Source organism: Fomitopsis serialis (genome assembly GCF_022376445.1).
Source record: "Fomitopsis serialis strain Sig1Antser10 chromosome Unknown B0H18scaffold_67, whole genome shotgun sequence".
Lineage (NCBI taxonomy): Eukaryota > Fungi > Basidiomycota > Agaricomycetes > Polyporales > Fomitopsidaceae > Fomitopsis > Fomitopsis serialis.
In genome coordinates, this window is record NW_025955027.1 from 183,715 (window position 1) to 203,939 (window position 20,225).

The following is a 20,225-nucleotide window of genomic DNA, read 5'->3' on the forward strand; positions in this document are numbered from 1 at the left end:
TCCGTCGTTCTGGATCAGCATCGATGATGGAAGACAAGAGCTGTCGCAACAATAGTCAAGCTCTCAGGCTAAAGACAACGTAAGCCTGCTCTTCTGTACTACACCGCCTGCGTCGCAAGCCGTGTACAGAACCACATGCTTACCTCGTGGATGGATGCTTGTTATGAATTTGACGTGGCAAGGTTTCTGCACAGCCCTGCAGCGTTGTTTTCATTCAACGCCGTCGATCAGGGATGATCGAGTCCTCGAACACCCGAACCGAGAGCGCACTCTAGATCTGTGTGCAAACCTCCCGAAGAAGCTGCACCGTTCGAAGTCAATCAGAACATAAGCGAGGATCGAGACTTGCGTGATAACTGGGAAGAACATCGACATGGCAACACAGGCTTGACGGAGGACAAGGGAGAGGCGCCAAATCTCACCTTGCTCTCTCACTACCACCACTGTAAGTCGCTCCCTACTGTAACTGTGCCCCATCTTTGCGAAGGTGGCTAGCACCCGCCCACGCTCTTTGCCATCTGTCTTTCGCGTGTCCTGACGAACTTCTCAATTCACTTCCGTTGCTTGAAACACGAGGCTCGCGGAACCATTGCGGAGGTTGCCGGGCGACGCCACCGGCTAAAGGACTGCTATATTGGGGGAGGGTTGATTTGGGTCGTCTCGCGCGTTTTCTTCGCCCTGCTCGCCCCCACGAGGCTGCCCGTCGTCAATCTCCACGAGGCTCTCGCGTTCAAGGCCTCTGAGCAGCGAGCGTGCCTCCGAGCCTCCGTCAGCCGTGCTGCGCCCGCGTGCACGTCGGAAAATCCATCTAATCTACACGCCAACTCGCGCTCTGCCCACCCTACTCCTGCTTACTCTACGCTCGCGTTGCATGCCTTCCGTGCCTAATCTACGAATATGTCACGACAGTACGACTCGAGTACGCCGTCGTCCGAGGACCCTTCGCCAAAATCCACGATTCCACGTTCTAGCACTGGCTCGCCGCCAGGCAGCGCAGGCGAGCAGGAACGTCCCAGTACCGGAGACGTCGACCAGCCTTCTTCGCCCCCGCAATCGCCTCCGGGCAAGTCGTCGAGCTCGGAGGGCTACCCCTCCTGGCTCCCCAAGCGTCCTCCTCCACCCGCGCCGCGTTCCACTTTGCAGTCCTCTGTCGCTGGCATGTACACTGGCGCTGAGCCCGGTCCGAGCACTGAGCCGTTCGTAGGCGGGCGGAAACCTACGCCTCGCTCGGTACGCATTGTCAGTCTGCAGGGGTCAGGCGACCAGGCGGAGAAAGAGTCCAAGGCACGTCGCGAGCCCACGGATCAGTCTCGCGCGTTCTCTGGGCCCGCGCACGCACGTGTATGGTCGCGCGCGACGAGCGCAGGCCTCACGCCGACGTTGTTCTCGTCGGGCTCGCCTCAGTTTCCGCGGCCGCGGTTTCGCTCGGCTGGGCTCCACTTGGAGCTGCTGCGACACCCTTCATGGAGGATGCGCTGCTTATTTTTCTTCTTCCCTCTCTTCGTCTTTGCGCACATCCCGCTGCAGACGTTCTTCGATTTCAATGCTGTATTCATCTTGATTCTGTGAGTGTGTTGCTGTGGGCTTGTTCTCATGCTCACCGCTACGACTGCAGGATTGCCAAGTTCCCAACCCTCTGCGCCTGGTGTGCCCGGCTCGGGGCGGGATTGGGCGCTGGCTGCAGCCGCCTACATTGCTTGCTGGTTCACCTGGATCGTTGTAATTTCTATTGTATATGAGCTCCTCTATTCTTTCACCCGCCGTTGGAGAGTCAGTGAGTGTCTCGTGTCTCTCAATTGTTTCCTCGCAATTGTACTCACATTGCTACAGAACGACCGCTAATGTTCCCCCTGTACATATCCTCGCCCGCATTCAACCTTGTCTCCATGACGTCGTACACCAACTTCTGCTTCATGTATCATATCCGCGTGTCCGCCTTCACCGGGGAGCACGCCTCCTTGCGCGACGGGCTTGCCGAGACGGCACATTATTACTCACAGAATGGCCGACTGTCATCCTGCTCATGCCGCGTGCGGCGCTCTCGCTGGCGGTCTTGCTGGCGTTCTGGTCCCCTCAGCCCGGTGCGATCGCGCAGGACGACGCTGGGATCAGCCCACGGGACGGGACGTTCTTCCGTGCGGACGGCACTCTCACCGACTACGCCCGTGGCGTACTCATTGCCAACGCTGCTTGGACGGCGTGGCGGATCCTCGTCTCTTCTTGAGCTTGTACGTGTATTCCGAAGTCTCGCGTCAAGGACGTACTGAAACTGACATCTCCCATCAGTATCGGCCTCTGGATTGTCAGTGGGCAGGGCTGTGCCGGCCTCTGCGGGCCACGCTATCGCTGGGAGGAGGATGACGCCGAGAAGACGGCGACGCTCGTGAACGACACGCTGTCCGAGCAGGACGCACTCCCGTGGTCGTGGAAGGAGTGCACGCTCCTGCGGATCAAGGACGCGCACGACTTCTGTCTGACGAAGCAGCCGCGTGGCCCAGGTCGCGAGTCGCGCGAGCCGTCCGTCCCTATCGAGGGCATGGAGCGCATCTTCGCAGCGGTGGGCCTGCCGTCGGCGCATCAACCCGCACGGCGGGGTGTGCTCTCGGACGAGCTGTTTGCGACTCCGGAGCCGATGGTGGGCAGGAGGTCCCGGAGGACGAGGAGAAGCGCCGCATGAGCAAGTCGGCACCGGAGCTGTCGAATATCGCGTATCCGCCGCCGACGGCGAAGCTGAAGGATAAGCAACCTGCGGCCCCGCCATCGTCCTATCCATTCGCGGCATACCCTGCACAGCTGTCCTCGGAGGAGAGCGTACCGTTCCCGCCATCACCTGAACCCGATGAGAAGGAGGTGCCGACTGAGGCCGGCGAGGAGGAACAGGAGGGCGAGGAGGAGGAAGGGGAGGAGGAGGAAGAAGAGGAGGAAGAAGCAGAGGGGAGCGGAGAACCCTCAGACAGACGGACTTCCGGTTCGATGTCCAGTCTCGGACAACCCATAGCCTCGAGATATCCCTTCCAGTTCCGAGCGCCGACGCGGGCCAGTGCTTCCCCCGCGTCACACAGGTCTCATATGACGCGGTCCACTCCTCAGTCGACTTCGACGCCGTCGCGATCGACTCACACGCATTCAACGCCGTCGACGCGCCTCTCACGCTCGACGCAGTCGACAGGCAACCAGGAGTCATCGGACTCACCGAACGGAAGCTCCAACGCGCACAATAGCTCGATGTCGTCGAGCTTCGGTAGCGTCATCCCAATGCCTCCGAGGCATCCGCAGGTACAGAGGAGGGCAAGAGCAGGCACAGTGCCCGCAGTGCTCGCGTCCCCCACGCCTGCTGTATATCCTGCGGGACGGCCGCGTGCGCGGACACGCACCGAAAGCGTGGTGACTGATACGTCCATGACGTTCGGCCAGCTCCCTGCGCCTGTGTTTGACTCGGATCTTGATCCTCACGAGGACTCGTCACTCATGGACGTCCCCGAGGCAGAGGGTTCGATCGAGGAAGCAGAACAGGAGGATAGCGTAGGCTTGCTGTCTGCGGGACCGAGCCCACATGCGTCCCGCGTAAGCCTCCGTCATCGGGCGAGTGGCCTTTCGCATCGGCGGGCTAACGGCTCCCGCTCGCGCTCTGGTAGGGGATCAGGTTCCGGGTCTGGGTCGGGTTCAAGATCGCAGTCCCGCTCGCGCACGAACTCGGCCACCTCGCGCTCGGAGTCAGCAAGTCGAGGGCGCAGTCATTGATTCATCCCTAACAGCTGCGTCGAGGTCATCCTTGGATCTGCACGATCCCGCGCACATTCCATGGTTCGACTGTCGGATTCGCCGTTTGAGTCGTCCGCTTCGGACGCGGTTCTGAGCAGTCCGGAGAACCATACGTTTGGTCATCCTCTCAGAGAGCAATGGCGTGAGGAGGAAGCAGGACAGGGTGGAGTTCCTGAGGTCCCGGAAGTTGTCCTGCCTTCGTCCTCCGAGTCTGGTTCAGATCCACATTCGGGCGGAGAAGGCGACGAACATCCGCACGAGCTTCGAGAAGCTCGCTCGACTCTGTCAACGAACGCGCCCTCTGCCCACGCACCCTCGGAGCAGACATCTGAATGGAGTTCGCACACTGAACGTCTTGGGATCCCCATTGTCGGTCGGCGACCTGCCGCCGAAGAGAGCCAGCCCGATATCAGCACAGCGGATCAGTCGTATGTGACCGCCCCGGCGACGGTCCAAGGATCAACGACGCCTTCCGTGCAGACCCTTCAAGCTGGGGTGACGTCGCGCGCTATCCTGATGAAACGTGGCGGCCTGCCTGAAGCGCATTGGTTGTGCGTGGACCTTTCTTGGGACGGACTCTGGATGAACTATCAAAAACTCTCATCAGTTATTCCTGTGTTTATACCTACTATTGCATTTGCAGACCCTAGATTATTGCTCGCATCTTCATCCCCGCCTTCCCCCATCCCCCTTAAACCCCTCATGACCGCCATCCGCATGATACTCACGCGATACCTTCGACCTGTCACATTACAATATAAAATAAAACATCGTAGCGTTTTTTCACGCGTTACCGTTCTCGGACTTGCCTACGTCAAGTGGGACATCGTTCGCACAACAAAGCCCAGACATCTACCTCCGAACAAACTTGAGAGGCGGCTCCTGTCGAGAGTCCACAAGGCATCCCGTCAACGAGAAGACACCAGCGCATCCTGCGCTTGTACTATGTAATTACTTACTTACATACCGTAGTAGTGTCGACTCCGGGCGCTCAAGCGTTCGAGCGTCGCGATCATGTGGCTAGTCGCGTAGCGATCGTACCGTCGTGCGCGAGTCTACTTATTTCACCACCACCTTATAACTGCAGAACGACACTCCACGCGATGTCCACGCTCAGTTTCGATTTTGACGCGTTGGTATCCACCATTTCCGCTGATGCCCATGTGCGGCAGCGCTCTCGAAGCACCTGTATTCTGCTTTGGACACACTACCCGTGACACATGCGCGGAAGCTAGCCAAGTGCTTCCAGGACTCAGGAGAAGAAATACGATACACGCAAAGCTTGGTCACGCAGGTGGACTACGACGGACGAAAGCGAACATTTGAGGCGGACCTGAAAGCCGCAGTGGATTCGCTGGACGTCGCCGTCTGGAGGGAAACAACGGAGAAGTGGTTGCGTATCATGGGGGAGTGGCTTCCGACGCTATGGGGCTTGGAGTGGAGAAGGGGCTTGAACAGGAACTCGTACGGCAGTGTCTCACGTTCTGCGAAGAAGTTATGCGTCGCATGGTGCCACCATCCGACATAGTAGCTGACTGGTCAGTAATCACACTTCTAGCTTCGAGCATGATTCAGTCTGATTCTCAACAATATGGACGGTAGGCCAGATCCTTGCGTCAACATAGACATTCAGGATGAAAGCGGATCTTCGGTCTTCAAACAGGCAGAATGTCCTCTCGGTCACATCCTTGCATGGATGTGGATAGAACTACTCATGGATTCGCTGGTGGGGAGTTCGAGCTCTGAATTGACATCCGTCAAAGACACTGTGGCAGTCCTTCAACAATCGAACATATCGTGCGGGCTACAGGCCATTCTTGGCGCACGCATGAATGACAGTCGTAAGTTTGCTTTGACTCAGACGCTGCCTAATATTGACTGCTAGGATATCAGCATCCACCACTGCATCAGTGGGCGACACCACGATTCAGCTCATGAGCGACAACGCGTCTCGGTCCACTTTCGATCACTGGTCATCCGACAAGCAACAGAAGTTGCCTGAACTACGCACCCTCTTCTTCGCCCCGGAGATCCGGACGTTCAAGGCATCGCCCACCTATCTCCACTTCAAATCGCTCATCGGCCGCCTGCCTAGCTTGCGGGACCCGCTGTTGTGTGCCACTCGCGAGAGAGTCCGCGACAACGCGAGGAGCCGAATCCTCCGGATTGAGTGGGAGGCGGCTGTCGACATCTACTGGAGATGGGGGAAAGTGGCGGATGCATTAAGTCTACAGAAGACGTTGGCCGCTATCCCTATGGACGAACACGTGTTGAATGCTCAACTCGTTCTGTTCAAGCGGTTGAAGTCGAAACGACCTGAAAAAGCAGTAGCCATGATGAAGACGCTCCTGGAACACACAATCGGGCGTTGCTGGCTACAGATTGCTCGGGTGTATCCCGGCTGGGACGATGCTTGGGATTGGCTAGACGAGGCTGTCCATGACGGCCAATTACCAGAGAAAGGGCCGACTGGCGCAATCGACGCGGAGCGAACGCAGAGAGATCAGAAATTGGCTCACTTCAGAGTGCTTCTTGGTCCCTCGGCAGCGGTTGAAGACGAAAAGATAGTGACATCGCTCGCTGGACAGAAACGTGCCAGGGAAGAAGAGAAGAGGTCTTCCGGATGGGGCTTAGCGCGCGACGTGCAACGATGTTTGAAAGAACTGGATGCCGCTTCGGAGGACGTCCAAGATGATGTTGGTGCCGTGGCTTTAGCAAAGGCTGCTCTTCGAAGCGACCATCTGTCCGGCGTTGACGGTGTTTTCAACGCACTGCACGATAGGTTCGCACCGCTCTTTTGTTGTATTCGCGTGCTCAGGCTCATGGGTCCGTGAATTACAGTACATCCGAGATACTTGTTCGTGCCGGATTACACGCATTGAGAGACGTCCTTAGGGGCAAATGGAACACCAAACACGACTATACTGCCTCTATTGATGGCGAACGACCAGCAAAGAAAGCTCGTATTGAAGCGACACACGTCGCTCGTACTGAAGTGACACACGCCCGTGCGGACCCGAAGCCATGACGGCCTCTGCCTCCTCGCTAGAGCAACAGCGTGCAAGATGGTAGAGTATGACCGACGGTCAACACGTACGATTGTAACTACGAATGTTCGCTTGAATATAGTGACAATGACTCGGTCAGGTCGGTATGCTACTCTCGTGCATTGCAGTCTAATTGCATGTTGGTCGATCCTCAGTCCTTCGACGTCGCACACGCGCCAAATTACGATGTTAGATGGAGCCGATCGTTGTTCAAGTGCGCTGCCCACGAGACTGGGAGCTGAACGCTGCGCAGTCGCTTGCGTACGGGTAAGAAGAGTCAAACGTCGACGTCTTCCTGGAGGGAGAGCGCGTTTGTGATCGCTCCGGGTCTGCGTCATCTGTGTCACTGCCACTCAACAGTAGCCTAAGCATGCTATTACACCCAGAAATTACAAGCATTCCAAGACATCCAGCCATCTCTACAAGAAATCGATCCTCATGTGCGCACTGTCGCTTGCTCGTACTACAAATTTTAGACCAATGACTATGCTCGTCCTCAGAACGGCAGAACGGCGGCACTGCTACGGTACCGCGTGGTTTCTTGGTCGTAGGCAGGGTGCCCGGGCGGCGTCGAAGCATAACTGCTACCCCTAAGTTTTTCCACGATCTCGTCGAATTCGGCATCCCTGTAGCTTCTACGCAACACAGGCAGTGCTGGGGGTTGGCTCTCGTTTATGTCCCGGCGCCAGTTACGGTTATACGACGTCTGTGCGATTTTGCTGCTCTGGATAATACCTGTGAAGCCTATTTAGTAAGTACCATTGGACGTGAGAGAACATCAGGACAAGACCTGTGTCTAATGAAGTCATTTCTGAAGTCATGTCTGAGGGCCCTATTCTGAATCTATAAGGAATGGGACGGCGGTGTCAATGTGGCGCGCGTAACTCGCGTGGTTTTCGCGTATGCTCGCTGGGGAGGGGCAACGCCCGCAAGGGCGAATCTGTTTGTTCGTGTTTGGAATTAGTGGCATTGGTCGCGAGAGTGGTAGAAGCACTGTATCACAAACATGAGCTCCCTCAGATGCTTTGGTGTCCGCGGATGCAACGGGATTGAGAGCCATGAGGCCATAGAAGGTTTTGTTAGGTTACATGGACGAGAATTCCGATTTAATGAGTGTGGCTCATGTGTGTTTCCTCAATCATGGAGTGAAAGACAAATATCCACACAATGAAACCACTAATGAAACACTCATACGTACTCTCGCAATATATTTGTCACCAATGACCAGGCATGAATGCCTTTGCTTCAGGTTAGATACACGGTATACTGATAGGCACGAAGACGCGCGAGATGTCTCCGCCACAAACACGTCGTACGGTCACGTGAGCAACAACAACGCGGTTACCCGTTCATCTCCATGCGCGTAACAATGTCCGTTCTCTCTCAAACATATCTCCTTTCGATAGGTGAGTTGAGGTATAAATGTACCATGGTCCCTGAATTTAATCGGGAGTTTCCTAGATTTATTCTGCGCTTAATTCGTGCCCTGAAGTTCAGCTACAGCATAATACACCAATAATCATCCTCGGAGACGCATACATCATTAGCACGAGTATGGTGGCCAAAGGAACATATAAATCATGTACTAGACCGAGGCGGAAGGGACGCTCTTCAGCACAGAAGGCAGCTGCAGCCAAGGGAGCTCTGGCTAGTAGAGCTCAGTATCATGGAGACTCAGACTCAGACTCGGCACTGGCGAGAGAGAACATACCTGTAATGGGTCCACAGTCATCTGGGATGGCTATTTTTTCGGAGTGGAGTGTCAGTGATATAGGTTACTTCCTTGCCAAGTGACAAACAAAACTCACTGTCATGTAGAAAGCTGAGATGGAGGACTTGCCGGCGCATGATGGGACTCAGCACTGGCATAAGCTTGCCGAATCGAGGAGACAACTGCACAACAGTCAGCGACGAGAAGCACGTATGAAGAAACGAATGAATGTACTCAAGGACAAGCTTCGAGTCAAGACAAATCTTCATGCATCTGTTGAGAAGCACAACACCGAGTTAGAGGGCAAGATCGTGCATCTTCAGCAGGAGGGGCACGAACTTCGCACGACCCTGGTCGGAACACGCAGCGCAAGCCTTGAATGGTCGATAAGCTACATGGTTGTCAAAATACTATTCGAAAGCTTCGCAAACGCAGCGAGCGTGCACCCCGTGTTCTCGCGAACGTGATTGAGAGGGCGAAGTCACGGCCAGCGATCTTTCGTTTGAAGCGGAAGGGTGTTTACACGCCAGCCGCGCGGTCGCTTGCGCGCATGTTGGTGCGAGGTGGATGTTCACAGAAGAAGGTCAGAGACGCCATGCAAGGCGTTGCGGGAGCGTTAGATGTTCGACGACACCTGTCACGAACATATTCGCCGCGAAGCACGTACCTTTGACAGCAGTGGCCACGAGGCCGAGCGCCGCAGACGTCAAGTCGAGCACGATCTGGCAACTGCTCAGCAGAGATCAGCAGAGGCCGCGGAGAAGAAGCGCAAGGAAAATGAACGGGAGGCCAAGCTGCGTGCAGTCAAGTTCGTAGTTGACGAGGAGGGCCTGGCGAAATTACGCAGACCTGACATTGATCAGCAGCTTCAAGTCTATCGGCTCGACGATAAGGAGACCCCCGCACCTTCGTCTTTGCACAAGAAAAAGGTCAAAAAGCCCGAGGCATTACTAGAGCTGAGGAAGGCGATTGCGCGTGCAGAGGCCCGCCGTACACTGGCTCTTTCGAATACTGCTACATCTGAGTCAGACAGCATTACAGCGAGTTTGACACAACGAGCAGGGGAATCCCACATAGACTATGATAATGACTCGGACCTAGATTGTTAGACTATAACATACATTTTAGTATAACGTACTCGTAATTTACTCTGGATAGATGTCTTGCCTGTAGAGCTTGAACGCGATCAGTGCGATGTATACGCCACACCAGCGCCACACGATCGAGGTGTGACCAAGTTTGCAGTGGCGCGTCGCTGACTAAGCGGCCACGGGCGTCGCAGGGCTTGCCCCTCCCCATGCTCGCGTGGGTTTCGCGTACGCCCACGAGAAACGCACATGGCGTCCACGTTCGCCGCGTGGCCTCATGTGGCGCACCCTCCTCCCATAAGCTCCCGGCGTCTTCCGCCCGCGGGGGCCTGCGCGAGCCAGCCCGAGGTGTCCCCGAGGCTGAATTTCCGCGTGAAATGGGGGGAAGTGACGGAAAAATGAGTAGAAAAAAATACACATAGGTTATAAATGGGAAGCCTGAGTGATGGGAAGAAAAATCACAACTCAGTGCTGGGAAGTAGGACAGCTCAGCCCTGGGAAATGAGATATCAATACCGGGAAAATAAGGAAGATTGGTACCAGGAAAACAGGACACATCAATAAGTACCAGGAAATAATGGGAAACACAGCAGTAATACCAAAGAAATAAACACCAACTTGAAGAAGACAGAGATATCAATGAAAATGTACCACAGGCCGGGAAATATTGAAGAAAGATGTGATCACAAGGGCAACACATGGCATTGAATGAACCAGACTAATATCAGTACTGGGGAAACAGGACACATCAATACTGGGAAATAATGGGAAAAACAGAGGTAATATGGAAGAAATGCCCTGCAGCAGATTATAAAATCACAAGACAAATGTATACACAGGAGAGTGTACTGCAGGCCGGGAAACATTGAATCAAAATGTAACCACAAGGGCAACACATAGCATTGAATGATCCAGATGCTGCCAGCCCAAGTATGTAATCTTAAAAGTAACATGAAGCAGTGAATGAAAACCCGCTGCCAGACCTGTGGCGAAGCCCAGGTCTGGCAGGCTCAAGCATGTAACCTTAGGGGTAACATGGAGCACAGAATGAAAGAACTGCCGCCAGACCTGTGGCGAAGCCCAGGTCTGGCAGGCCCAAGCATTGCAATCTTATGGGCGACATGAAGCAGTGAATGAAAGAACCGCCCCGTCAGCCCGTGGCGAAGCCACGGGTTGACGACGCTCGTCTAAAAGGAGTGGGACGAGGGTGGTGCTGTGGCGCGCGTAACTCGCGTGGCTTTTCGCGTACGCCCACGAGAAACACACATGGAGCGCACATGGCGTCCACGTTCGCCGTGTGGCCTCATGTGGCGCACCCTCCTCCCATAAGCTCCCGGCGTCTTCCGCCCGCGGGCGCCTGCGCGAGCCAGCCCGAGGTGTCCCCGAGGCTGAATTTCCGCGTGAAATGGGGGGAAGTGACGGAAAAATGAGTAGAAGAAAACACACATAGGTTATAAATGGGAAGCCTGAGTGATGGGAAGAAAAATCACAACTCAGTGCTGGGAAATAGGTCATCTCAGTGCCGGGAAATTAGCACTGAAAGACCACAAAGGAAATGCAATGGGAAAGATTGAGTAGGGAAATGTGTGCCTAAAATCAATGTTAATGGCAAGCATGAGTAACGGGAAAATTGAGCAATGTCAGGACTCAGTACTGGGAAAACTTGAACAGGGCATCTCAGTCCCAGGGAAAATAGTGTGGATTAGCACAGAGAGAACAGTATATAGGTTCCTCCTGGGAAGTAGAAATTAAATATGAGAAAAAATCAATATTGGGAAAACAGGACACCTCAGTAACGGGAAATAATGGGAAGGCACATTTCACTGGCAATAATGGGAGTAAGTACCAGGAAAACACACCTCAGTGTTGGGAAAACAGTAGAAATTAGTCCAGGGAAATGAGATATCAATCCCGGGAAAACAGGAAATCTCAGTGCTGGGAAAACAGGACACATCAATACTGGGAAATAATGGGAAAACAGTAATATCAAACAATTGCCCTGCAGCAGATTATGGACATCAAGACTACAAAAATATGGAACAAAGTGTACTGCAGGCCAGGAAATATTGAATAAAAACGTAACCACAAGAGCAACACACAGCATTGAATGAATCAGATATGGGCTGGCAGTGCCCAAGCATGTAATCTTAAGAGTAACATGAAGCAGTGAATGAAAGATTGCTGCCAGACCTGTGGCGAAGCCCAGGTCTGGCAGGCTCAAGCATGTAATTGTAGGAGTAACATGGAGCACAGAATGAAAGAACCACTGCCAGACCTGTGGCGAAGCCCAGGTCTGGCATGCATTAACATTGTAATCTTATGGGCGACATGAAGCAGTGAATGAAAGAACCGCCCCGTCAACCCGTGGCGAAGCCACGGGTTGGCGACGCTCGTATGTAGAATGCGACACCCCGTTCAGGTTGCGTTGGCCAATGAAGATGCAGCTCCTGAGGGTCAACACCTTTGCCACCCGTTATCATCTTCAGAAATTCGGACAAGCGAATGACCGCACATCCGATGACCTTGAACTTATCCTTTGTATGCGTTCCTTGCGGAGTGTAATCCAACACCTCGAGAATGAGGTGCGTACTACGTGTACGACCTGGGTCTTCGTGCAAACGCAATGCACTGACGTAGGGCAGCGTATCCGCCACTTGTCACCATGCGTCCCAATCTTTCTCCCTTTGTGCAGCAACTGGATCCGTCAGAGCGATTCGTTTGATCTGCGCATTCCTCTCTGCCAATCTTCTGGCCCAAGGCAGATCAGCTGCGTACTTGATGAAACATAAGTCACATCATTCAAAGCCAGTGTATCCACGTACTTCTCGCAATGTCCCGCCTGACCGAGTCGAGGGTCAGTAAATGTTCTTGTGCCTGAGCCTCAATGGCGCCCTTCCAATCACTGAACAGGAACTGGACTCGTTGTCAAACAGCAGACTCGGATGCGGGCGCCACTGGCATAATGTGATATGAGCCCTTGAGGAGAGCGACGGTCAATGCCAGTGGAATCATAAGTTACAGGCATCGATGTCTTACTATCACTGTTACCTCCGTCTGCACGTTCAGGTTGCCTGGCCCTCGACTGGGAAACAGAGTGAGCTGGCAGTTGTATTCAAGTCAAGTTTCCGCCGCTAATAGACGCCAGCAATCATGACATACCCCTTATGGCAACTGCCTACCTACACTGAGTAAATCATGACTTTCAGCCTGGTTTGAGTCGGTACGTCGCTACAGTACTGGCCCTCCTGTATATTTCGAGTCGGACAACTTGAACACATATATAGAGGTTCCGCCGTTCAAGGCAATTATAATGGTTTTGACTTCAACCTCGCGAGTATCGACCCGGAAGCCTTCCACGACGTCATGTGCCGACCGAACTAGTCGACTCGAGAGAGAACCTGGGGATGGGTTTCGAAGTGACGACGGTTATTGTGTACCCAAGTACATAATGTAGTCCTTGGCATCCACAAAGTCAAACCTCACCTATCGCTGACTGTCGCCATCAATTATCAGACACCCCTGCCAGTGATCGCATTATTCTGGCAAACTCGGGGGTGACTCGGATCCAGAACGTGAGATCCCATTCGGACGTTTACATGCCCACAATATGCTCCCAGGTTATCCTAACAGACTGGTTCTAGGACACTGTTGCGGTCTCATCTCACGCGTCTTCGTAAGACCTGTACAGCGCTGTGATTGACCTAGCCGGGTGAGGACGACGTTGAACTTCTGCTAGAATGCTCAGGTTAACACAGCGACAGTCGTGCCGGCGACTCGAGCCATGCTCACCGGCATGTAAGATACATTCGGATCGAAGGTGTAACTTCAAGTTTCCGAACCAAGCAGACTGACGTGAAAGGACGGAGGTCCCAGTCCTACTAAGTGGTTACAACAGATGATGTGTCGTACGTTCACGCTTGCATTGGTGTGCGGGGCCCCGGGCACGGCGTACATTAAATGTGACTTTACTAAGTCCATACATGCCTACGTCGTAGATCGAACAGCCAGTGAAAGGAAGGCGCGGGCCGGATAACTGAAGTTTCCTATAGAGTCGCTATTGCCCTCTGCCTCCGCGTAAGAGTCATAACGGGATGTGCATCAGCAAATTGGGCAAGTCCTGACAATCTGCCCATCTGAGATGCACCACTCAGAGCATCAGGGCATTTCAGGTGTCAGACTCTGTCAGACAGGTTCAGACAGGTTCAGACAGGTTCAGGAATCAGACAGGTTCAGATGGGTTCAGACAGATCCAAATCAATGCAAATAACAGTGACGAAGACTAAAATATAGTTTCGTGTGAATGATAGTCACTGTACTTATTTACATAGAATGATTCAAATGCATCTAGGCTATACGAGAAATGAAAGTCGACTGGTATCGAAGCATCTCCATACAGTGGCATCAGGTGAACAGCACGAAATAGACTATCTAAATGTACAATAGACGATACCTGCTGTTCATCATCATCGAGCTCGGGCTGAACGACGTACATGCCAGTCACATCGCTTGGATCCTCTAAGACGTCGAACCAATCAATCAGTGCGCACGGATAGCGTATACCACTGTATGTGACCGCCATCAGCCCCATGACCCGACCGACAGCCATCCCATTCATGCCGGGCTCGTCCGCGTCAACACCAATGAGGACTGTATCGTAACGCGGGTTGCCGCGCCAAGAAGGGTTGCACCGAATGAGCTCCCGGTGCATGCCGCGATCACCAGAGAGTTCGCTTGGCGCGAAGAACGTAGCATTCGCCGACCGGTACACGGCGATCTTCCCGAGGAATTGCGGACATTCTGATAGGTCCACCATGCTTGAGTCGATTTCGTCTGTGGCATACAGTTGGTCGAAGAGAAAGCGGCGGAGCAAAACGAGAAGGTCTGGCTGTTTGTACTCGGCGGCAAGCTCCTCAACACGGCGCATATAGACTAGACTCGTATGAGTATAATACACAGCTGCACTAAGTGAGTGAATTCAACTTACCTTGTCGCATTGGAAGCTCGACGACACCCTCCACAGCACCATTTACGTCCATCGCTTCTTCCTCCGGCTCGTCAATGTTGTCAAGAGCGAACTGATCTTCGGTTACGAAAGCCACGTTCATCGCGTCCGCGAGGACGTCGCCGTCAAGCATGTGCCGGTTGGCAAAGACTGACCGCGCGGCACTGAGCTTGTCGAGGCGTTGGTTGATGCAAAGCATTTCGAGCAGAGCGTTATTCCTACTCGATCGTCGCCATGGCTGCTTGACCGCACGGATGTGTTTAGATTCGGTGATCGACGAGCATATACCGTTGGGCAAACCAAAAAGTCGAATGCCAGTAATGTAGTGGACGAGGGCATGTTGTCGTGGCAGCGAGAAACCCTCAGGGCGTACGCCAACAGTCTCGAATATGACACGATATCGGTGGAAGCGATCTAAGGCTTCTTGCATCGCCGCGAGAGAACCTTCATCATGAGCAGACCGTCGAGCCAGATAACAGAAGTCTAGGTATGCCGCAAAGCAGCGAACCATATCGTCCGGCACATGACCTTGTATGGCGGGAAGGTAGACCTTCCGTGACACAAGGACATTAGATTGTATTCTCGGAACGACGTCGGAATAGGGCATCAATTTACTCACCTTCATTAAGGCCTTCGAGTCGTTTCCAGTCCACTGCTTGAAGTTACGTCCTTCGGGAAAGCGGCGAAGTCCTGGGAATTGAGGCGCAGCGGCAATCCTTCGGATAAGTGATAGTATCAGTGATTTGATAGGTAGATGACATTAGGAAGCTCTCACCTGCGGTCTATATCATCCATTCTTCGACGAGCTTCGACTTTGGGATGCACGAGGTAAAGATACTGCTCCACCCAGTCGACGAGGTGGTCTTTGAAGGTCCCCTTGATGAGCTGGTGGAGGAGATCAGGGGTGAGGAGTTCGTAGATGTCGGCACGGGGGAAGTACGTCGTGAACGGCTTGGAAAACGGCAGATGTTAACGTAATCATTGTAACATTGGATCATCTTGACATACTATGATGTTCGCGTCGATTCCCCATGCGATCCAGACTTCGTCAGCATCGAATGTATTGATGACCTCTTCGGTGTGATCACGACAGCGTGGGTCTCCTCCACCTTTGTATAGATCTTCGGGAGGAAGGAGACACCTATCAGTTGGTGAGCAACACTACGAATAAGAGAAGAAAGATGTGTACTTCGGGCACCACCCAGTCACTATCCCTGATAGGACGACTTGCTCGGGATAATCTGCAATGAACGGCCCGAGTTGATATATCACTCGTCGGAAGTGACCGTCGGGGCAGCATACAACGTCGTAGGTTTCCATATAAGGCCGCAGTGGCGACATGATGTGCGCTATTGACGCGTGGTACAGCTGTTTGCGGAACGTTCGGAACTCATCAGTCTCGGCTTCGCCTCGTGCAGCTGTGGCGAAGTCAATGAGCTCGGATCTCCTCGCTTCGATGAAGGAAGCCTGTGGTAAAAAGACATACCTTTCGGTATCGCCAAGAAAGCGATCGGGATAATTGCATCCTTGTGTGCACGTCTGACCGAGTTGTGGACATTGCCCACTGACATGTATAATGGATGGAACTCCGAATTGCCAGTTCCGACAGATACAGTCGTCTTGTCAGCGCCGAGGATCATCGGGGACAACATCGATCCATGGCTCTCTGGATCCTCCGCAATCTTCGTCTGTGAAGGGCATCATTGAGAGTAGATACACTTCGTGATACGCAGTACTCACTGCTTGTCTATACGCCCATTGCCCCGACATTGAGTTCGAGAAGCGTGTGGTATTAGGGGCGCTGTACTCCTGATAAGGAGTCGTATCGAACCGGCCATTGAAGTCCTCGTTGCCGATCATGTTCCGAGCAACTTGTCGGGCATTGCAGCAGTGAACGACGTAGTCAGTGCGCTTCCACGACGGTGAGTCCTCGTCCACAGGCCCAGTGTAGCGAACTGTGAATGACTCCCACGGCGCGTTGCCATACGGAATCGCATCAATAGTCTTGTAGAGATCTTCTGTGTCCTCAAACGGCGGATCACCACCGCCTTGCATGGCGTTGTATGCCGCGATATTCCTTAGTAGTTCGTTGACGTCACCTTGCGATGCCTGCATCTTTTTGAAGAGGAGTTCGGCGAATTGGAAGGCTGGACGGTTCTCGAACGGCGCGTATGAGTCGATTGGCTCTCGTTCTGGAGGGGGTGCACCAGGAGGAAGGAAGATACCTTCCGAATCGCAAGGTCGACCTATGTGAATGAAGTGAGCTACAGTAAGGCGAAGATAGACGACGACATACCATTCAGATGAGGATGATATCGGAATGTCGACCTCGGTAGCCCAGTCTTAGATCGCTTGTGTCGACGTGAGTTGTGGGAGGTGAAGCCGCGGCGACAACGGAAGGATTGGCTGCAAATAGTGCACCAGTAGTGGTGGGGTTGGGGCATGTTTTGTAAATTGATAAGGTAGATTGTTACGTGGTACGTGAGGGAGAGAGCGTCCCGTACAAAGGCGCACGCAACAGAGACAAATATAATACAAACACTATTGTGTGCGCACCTTTGCCGGCGTGCCCTCGTGCCAAAACGGCAGGCCTCCCCTGTTCGGAAATTCCCGCCAGACTTCGTGGCATCGTCCGTCTACCTGCTTGAGGTCCTAGGTTCTGGCACATCGACGGCCTCAGCACTCACAGTCGGGGCAATGCCGGCTCCCGCCCAGACACGGGCCTTGAGGTCGAGGACCGTGAACATCGAGGACACCGAGCCGGACGACGCGCCCATGACAACTCCTGTCGCTGTCTCGCTGTCAGCAGAAGCCACGACATCACCAACAGAGGAAGAGGACGCTACCGCTGAGCCGCCACGCCGCTGAGCCGCCACGCCGCTATGCCACCCGTCGTACGAACAATCCACATCCGGCCCTTTCAGCAGGTCTCCGCAAGCGGACGAACGCAGAGGTTCAGGAGGAGGCGGAGAGGAAGCAGTCGGAAAGGGAGCTCGAGCTCGAACGCAGGGAAGCCGAGCTTGAACAGCGGGAGCTCGAGGTTGAGCGGAAGACGCAGAGTTTTGCCAGCTTCGAGCAAAACCTGAAGTCGCGTCGTGATGAGGATACCATGGAACACATTTTTGACGACGAAGATGCTGCTATGGAGGATATAGGTGAGTAAACACACATATAATTCAGATTCTGGATCACTCACTGTGTTGCATAGGACAAGGAGAAGACATCGCGGAAGCCGCCTCCAAGTCGGACGAGGACGACGATGATTACGAGGTGCAGAGCGAGCATGGCGGATCCGACGAGTCTCAGCCTGCACATTCAGATGATTCGGACGAATCTGATGGCAATGTTGTCACCGGTACGAAGAGGAAGGCTGGCAAAAAGACCAAGGTGAGCGGCGCCATATCAGGTCTTGTACAGTGTGAGTGCTTACGGGCGCCATTCATAGGAGGATCGGAAGTCCAGCGCGAAGAAGAAGAAGACGAACAAAGAGCGTAGGGAGGAGATATTGGGTGAAATCCAGAGAGCGAAGGAGATCCAGGCTACTCAGGCAGAGGAGGATGAGGCGGACGAGGCGGACAAGGAGGACGAGGAGCGGTGTGTTTGCCTTCATTAAGATAAGATCAGATGATCTAATGTGCGTTATCTTGATTTCCAGCGAGGACGGACAGACGTTGAAAGCGAGCTCAAAATCGACCACGAAGCCCAAGCCTACATCCAAATCCAAGTCCAAGCCAGCACCGAAGCCAGCACCGAAGCCAGCACCGAAGCCAGCACCGAAGCCTGTGTCCAAGCCTGCACCGAAGCCTGCGTCCAAGTCCGTATCCAAGCCCACGGCTACCGCAAACCGAGCCACGACATCGAAGCCATCTCTTCCTCCTATATTGCTCGACCTTCCAGACACTATGGGCTTGAAGGCGGACTGGAAGACTGCGGTCGCGTCACGTCGTTCACAAACACCGAAGTCACAGGTCAGTTCTTCTGCAAGGTCAGCATCTCCTGTAGCGTCGTCCAGCCAGGGGAGTACGCCGACGCCCAGGCTTTCTGCCGCCGCTCTTCGCGCAGGCAATGCCAAATGGAGCCGACGTCAGGACTCGATCGAACACATCGGAGGGTTCACAGACGACGACGTTACCGTTGGCTCAGGACCTGCGAAGCGTGGCTATGCTCAGCTAGCGCAGGTCTTTCAGAAGGGGAAAGGGGTCGATGAGGAGCAGTTCGGAGGGAGTACGAAGAAGAAGCGACGCGCGAAGGGTGCCGTCCCAGACGAGAAGTCTCTCTCGGTCCACGCCTTACCCAAGTTCATTCAGCCGCACTGGAAGAACGCCTTTGTGCCGACGATGCTCCAGCTGATCGGCGAAAGCGAGCAGCCCTGGGCGTATGCAAGTGGCAAAAACCCCGCCGAAGACAACCTCCTTGTCGACCTCGTGCAGGGTCTTGTAGATAGATTCTGGCCGGAGGAACAATATGTGGTTGATGGGTCGGATAAGGTCTATCGCATTGTGAGTCGACTCCGTGAAAGTGTGTTCTATGCTCTGACGCATTGTACAGGCGCGCCAAGCCGTCAACGACTGGCGCGCTCGCTTTGTCTCTCGGATCAAGACGTTCGTGAAGGACGAGTTCGCCAAAGTGTATGGCTCAGCTGCGAAGATCGCAGCCTATGCGAATAGTGCAGTCGTGCGAAGCCAAGGGCTTGCTTTCTGGGCCGTCTACGATTCCGAGGTGAGTCTTCGTTTGACTCACATTTGCAGTGGCTTCACCCGGTGACGCGACCGAAAAGAACACAAAAGCCACACAAAAACCCAACCGTGAGGTCGAGCAGTGGTATGTGAGGCCTCTGAGTCTATGAGATGTACGGGGGACTGTACAGTGGTCTAGGTAAGAAGGAGGAGGACGGACAAGACTCCGAACGACGTGGGAGAGCTTCGAAGATGTCGAAGACTGTTCGAAGGCGAGGGCTAAGCCTCGAGGGTAGGAAGGAGGGTTTCGACAGACGTGTCGAACGAATGGTAACAAGGAAGGCGAGCGACGGCAGGAGAAGAAGTGTAGAGCCTCTCGGGGCAACTACGAGCTGGCGAACGTACTGACGAACTGGCTGACTGACTGACTGGCTTCGAACGTACTGGCTGACTGGCGAACTTGCTGACTTTCGAACGTACTGACTGGCTGACGAACCTCGCCGGTGCGAGGTGAGATTGAGAGGGTAAGGGGGTCTCTGAGATTCGAAGGGAACAAGTCCCAGAGTATATACAGGAAAATACGGTCCGAAGACCAAGAGAGCCAAGAGAAATACAAGACATGATGAATGAAAGAGATAAGGAAAACAGCCAATCGGAGAATGTCACAACGCTCGACCCGGACCTACTAACACATGAGAGAATCCAACTCGGCCTTCCGCAGGTTCCGCATAACGGGCGACCGTCCCCGAACGGCGAAGGTCATAACCGGGGCCGGTGACAGTCCTCGAAGATATGAGACAGCTGCAGGAGTTCGCCTGACTTACACGAACATGCCGCACCTCGACCCAACTTCCGAAGTGTATGCTGCCCGCTACTACCGCCTCCTAGAGGTCCTCAAGACCGAGGGACTTGTCGAGCCGCGATACGATGCCAACAGTC

General features: G+C 54.0%; 6 protein-coding genes across 6 annotated transcripts; 3 read left to right on the forward strand and 3 right to left on the reverse strand.

The window, feature by feature from the left end:
• Positions 1-897: 897 nt before the first annotated feature.
• On the forward strand, positions 898-4,457 carry B0H18DRAFT_1086374 (uncharacterized protein; the record flags this gene model as incomplete). The annotated part of the gene is made up of 17 exons (XM_048032032.1): positions 898-1,230; positions 1,252-1,565; positions 1,626-1,774; positions 1,831-2,030; positions 2,078-2,199; positions 2,287-2,635; positions 2,656-2,850; positions 2,872-3,017; positions 3,042-3,384; positions 3,415-3,426; positions 3,457-3,474; positions 3,502-3,533; positions 3,570-3,713; positions 3,756-3,804; positions 3,832-3,951; positions 3,973-4,257; positions 4,413-4,457. 17 exons carry the CDS (start codon positions 898-900, stop codon positions 4,455-4,457), a joined length of 2,856 nt encoding a protein of 951 aa, XP_047890329.1.
• Positions 4,458-5,893: 1,436 nt separating this feature from the next.
• On the forward strand, positions 5,894-6,826 carry B0H18DRAFT_1023813 (uncharacterized protein). The gene is made up of 2 exons (XM_048029661.1): positions 5,894-6,544; positions 6,604-6,826. Exons 1-2 carry the CDS (start codon positions 6,018-6,020, stop codon positions 6,788-6,790), a joined length of 714 nt encoding a protein of 237 aa, XP_047890330.1. The 5' UTR covers positions 5,894-6,017; the 3' UTR covers positions 6,791-6,826.
• A 320-nt stretch (positions 6,827-7,146) lies between these two features.
• Positions 7,147-7,690, reverse strand: B0H18DRAFT_1023814 (uncharacterized protein). Its single transcript, XM_048029662.1, has 2 exons — positions 7,600-7,690; positions 7,147-7,544 (listed from the first exon to the last, which is right to left on the reverse strand). The coding sequence occupies exons 1-2, from the start codon at positions 7,628-7,630 to the stop codon at positions 7,306-7,308; spliced, it is 270 nt and encodes an 89-aa protein (XP_047890331.1). The 5' UTR covers positions 7,631-7,690; the 3' UTR covers positions 7,147-7,305.
• A 2,597-nt stretch (positions 7,691-10,287) lies between these two features.
• On the reverse strand, positions 10,288-10,553 carry B0H18DRAFT_1023817 (uncharacterized protein). The gene has a single exon (XM_048029663.1). The coding sequence runs from the start codon at positions 10,472-10,474 to the stop codon at positions 10,292-10,294; it is 183 nt and encodes a 60-aa protein (XP_047890332.1). The 5' UTR covers positions 10,475-10,553; the 3' UTR covers positions 10,288-10,291.
• Positions 10,554-13,887: 3,334 nt separating this feature from the next.
• B0H18DRAFT_880929 (uncharacterized protein) lies at positions 13,888-17,054 on the reverse strand (the record flags this gene model as incomplete). The annotated part of the gene is made up of 9 exons (XM_048040810.1): positions 13,888-14,514; positions 14,639-15,160; positions 15,230-15,326; positions 15,386-15,561; positions 15,619-15,751; positions 15,800-16,028; positions 16,097-16,292; positions 16,351-16,856; positions 16,907-17,054. The coding sequence occupies 9 exons, from the start codon at positions 17,052-17,054 to the stop codon at positions 13,888-13,890; spliced, it is 2,634 nt and encodes an 877-aa protein (XP_047890333.1).
• A 253-nt stretch (positions 17,055-17,307) lies between these two features.
• Positions 17,308-19,333, forward strand: B0H18DRAFT_957023 (uncharacterized protein; the record flags this gene model as incomplete). Its single annotated transcript, XM_048042534.1, has 9 exons — positions 17,308-17,411; positions 17,443-17,765; positions 17,819-17,997; positions 18,056-18,204; positions 18,266-18,424; positions 18,508-18,578; positions 18,673-19,109; positions 19,159-19,236; positions 19,283-19,333. The coding sequence occupies 9 exons, from the start codon at positions 17,308-17,310 to the stop codon at positions 19,331-19,333; spliced, it is 1,551 nt and encodes a 516-aa protein (XP_047890334.1).
• Positions 19,334-20,225: the final 892 nt, after the last annotated feature.

Coding starts and splice junctions, on each gene's coding strand:
- B0H18DRAFT_1023817 (XM_048029663.1), bottom strand. CDS start 10,474: ATGTTTCCCGGCCTGCAGTACACTCTCCTGTGTATACATTTGTCTTGT.
- B0H18DRAFT_1023813 (XM_048029661.1), top strand. CDS start 6,018: ATGGACGAACACGTGTTGAATGCTCAACTCGTTCTGTTCAAGCGGTTG. Junction 6,545..6,603: donor TTCAACGCACTGCACGATAG/GTTCGCACCGCT, acceptor CGTGAATTACAG/TACATCCGAGATACTTGTTC.
- B0H18DRAFT_1023814 (XM_048029662.1), bottom strand. CDS start 7,630: ATGACTTCAGAAATGACTTCATTAGACACAG. Junction 7,545..7,599: donor AATGACTTCATTAGACACAG/GTCTTGTCCTGA, acceptor TAGGCTTCACAG/GTATTATCCAGAGCAGCAAA.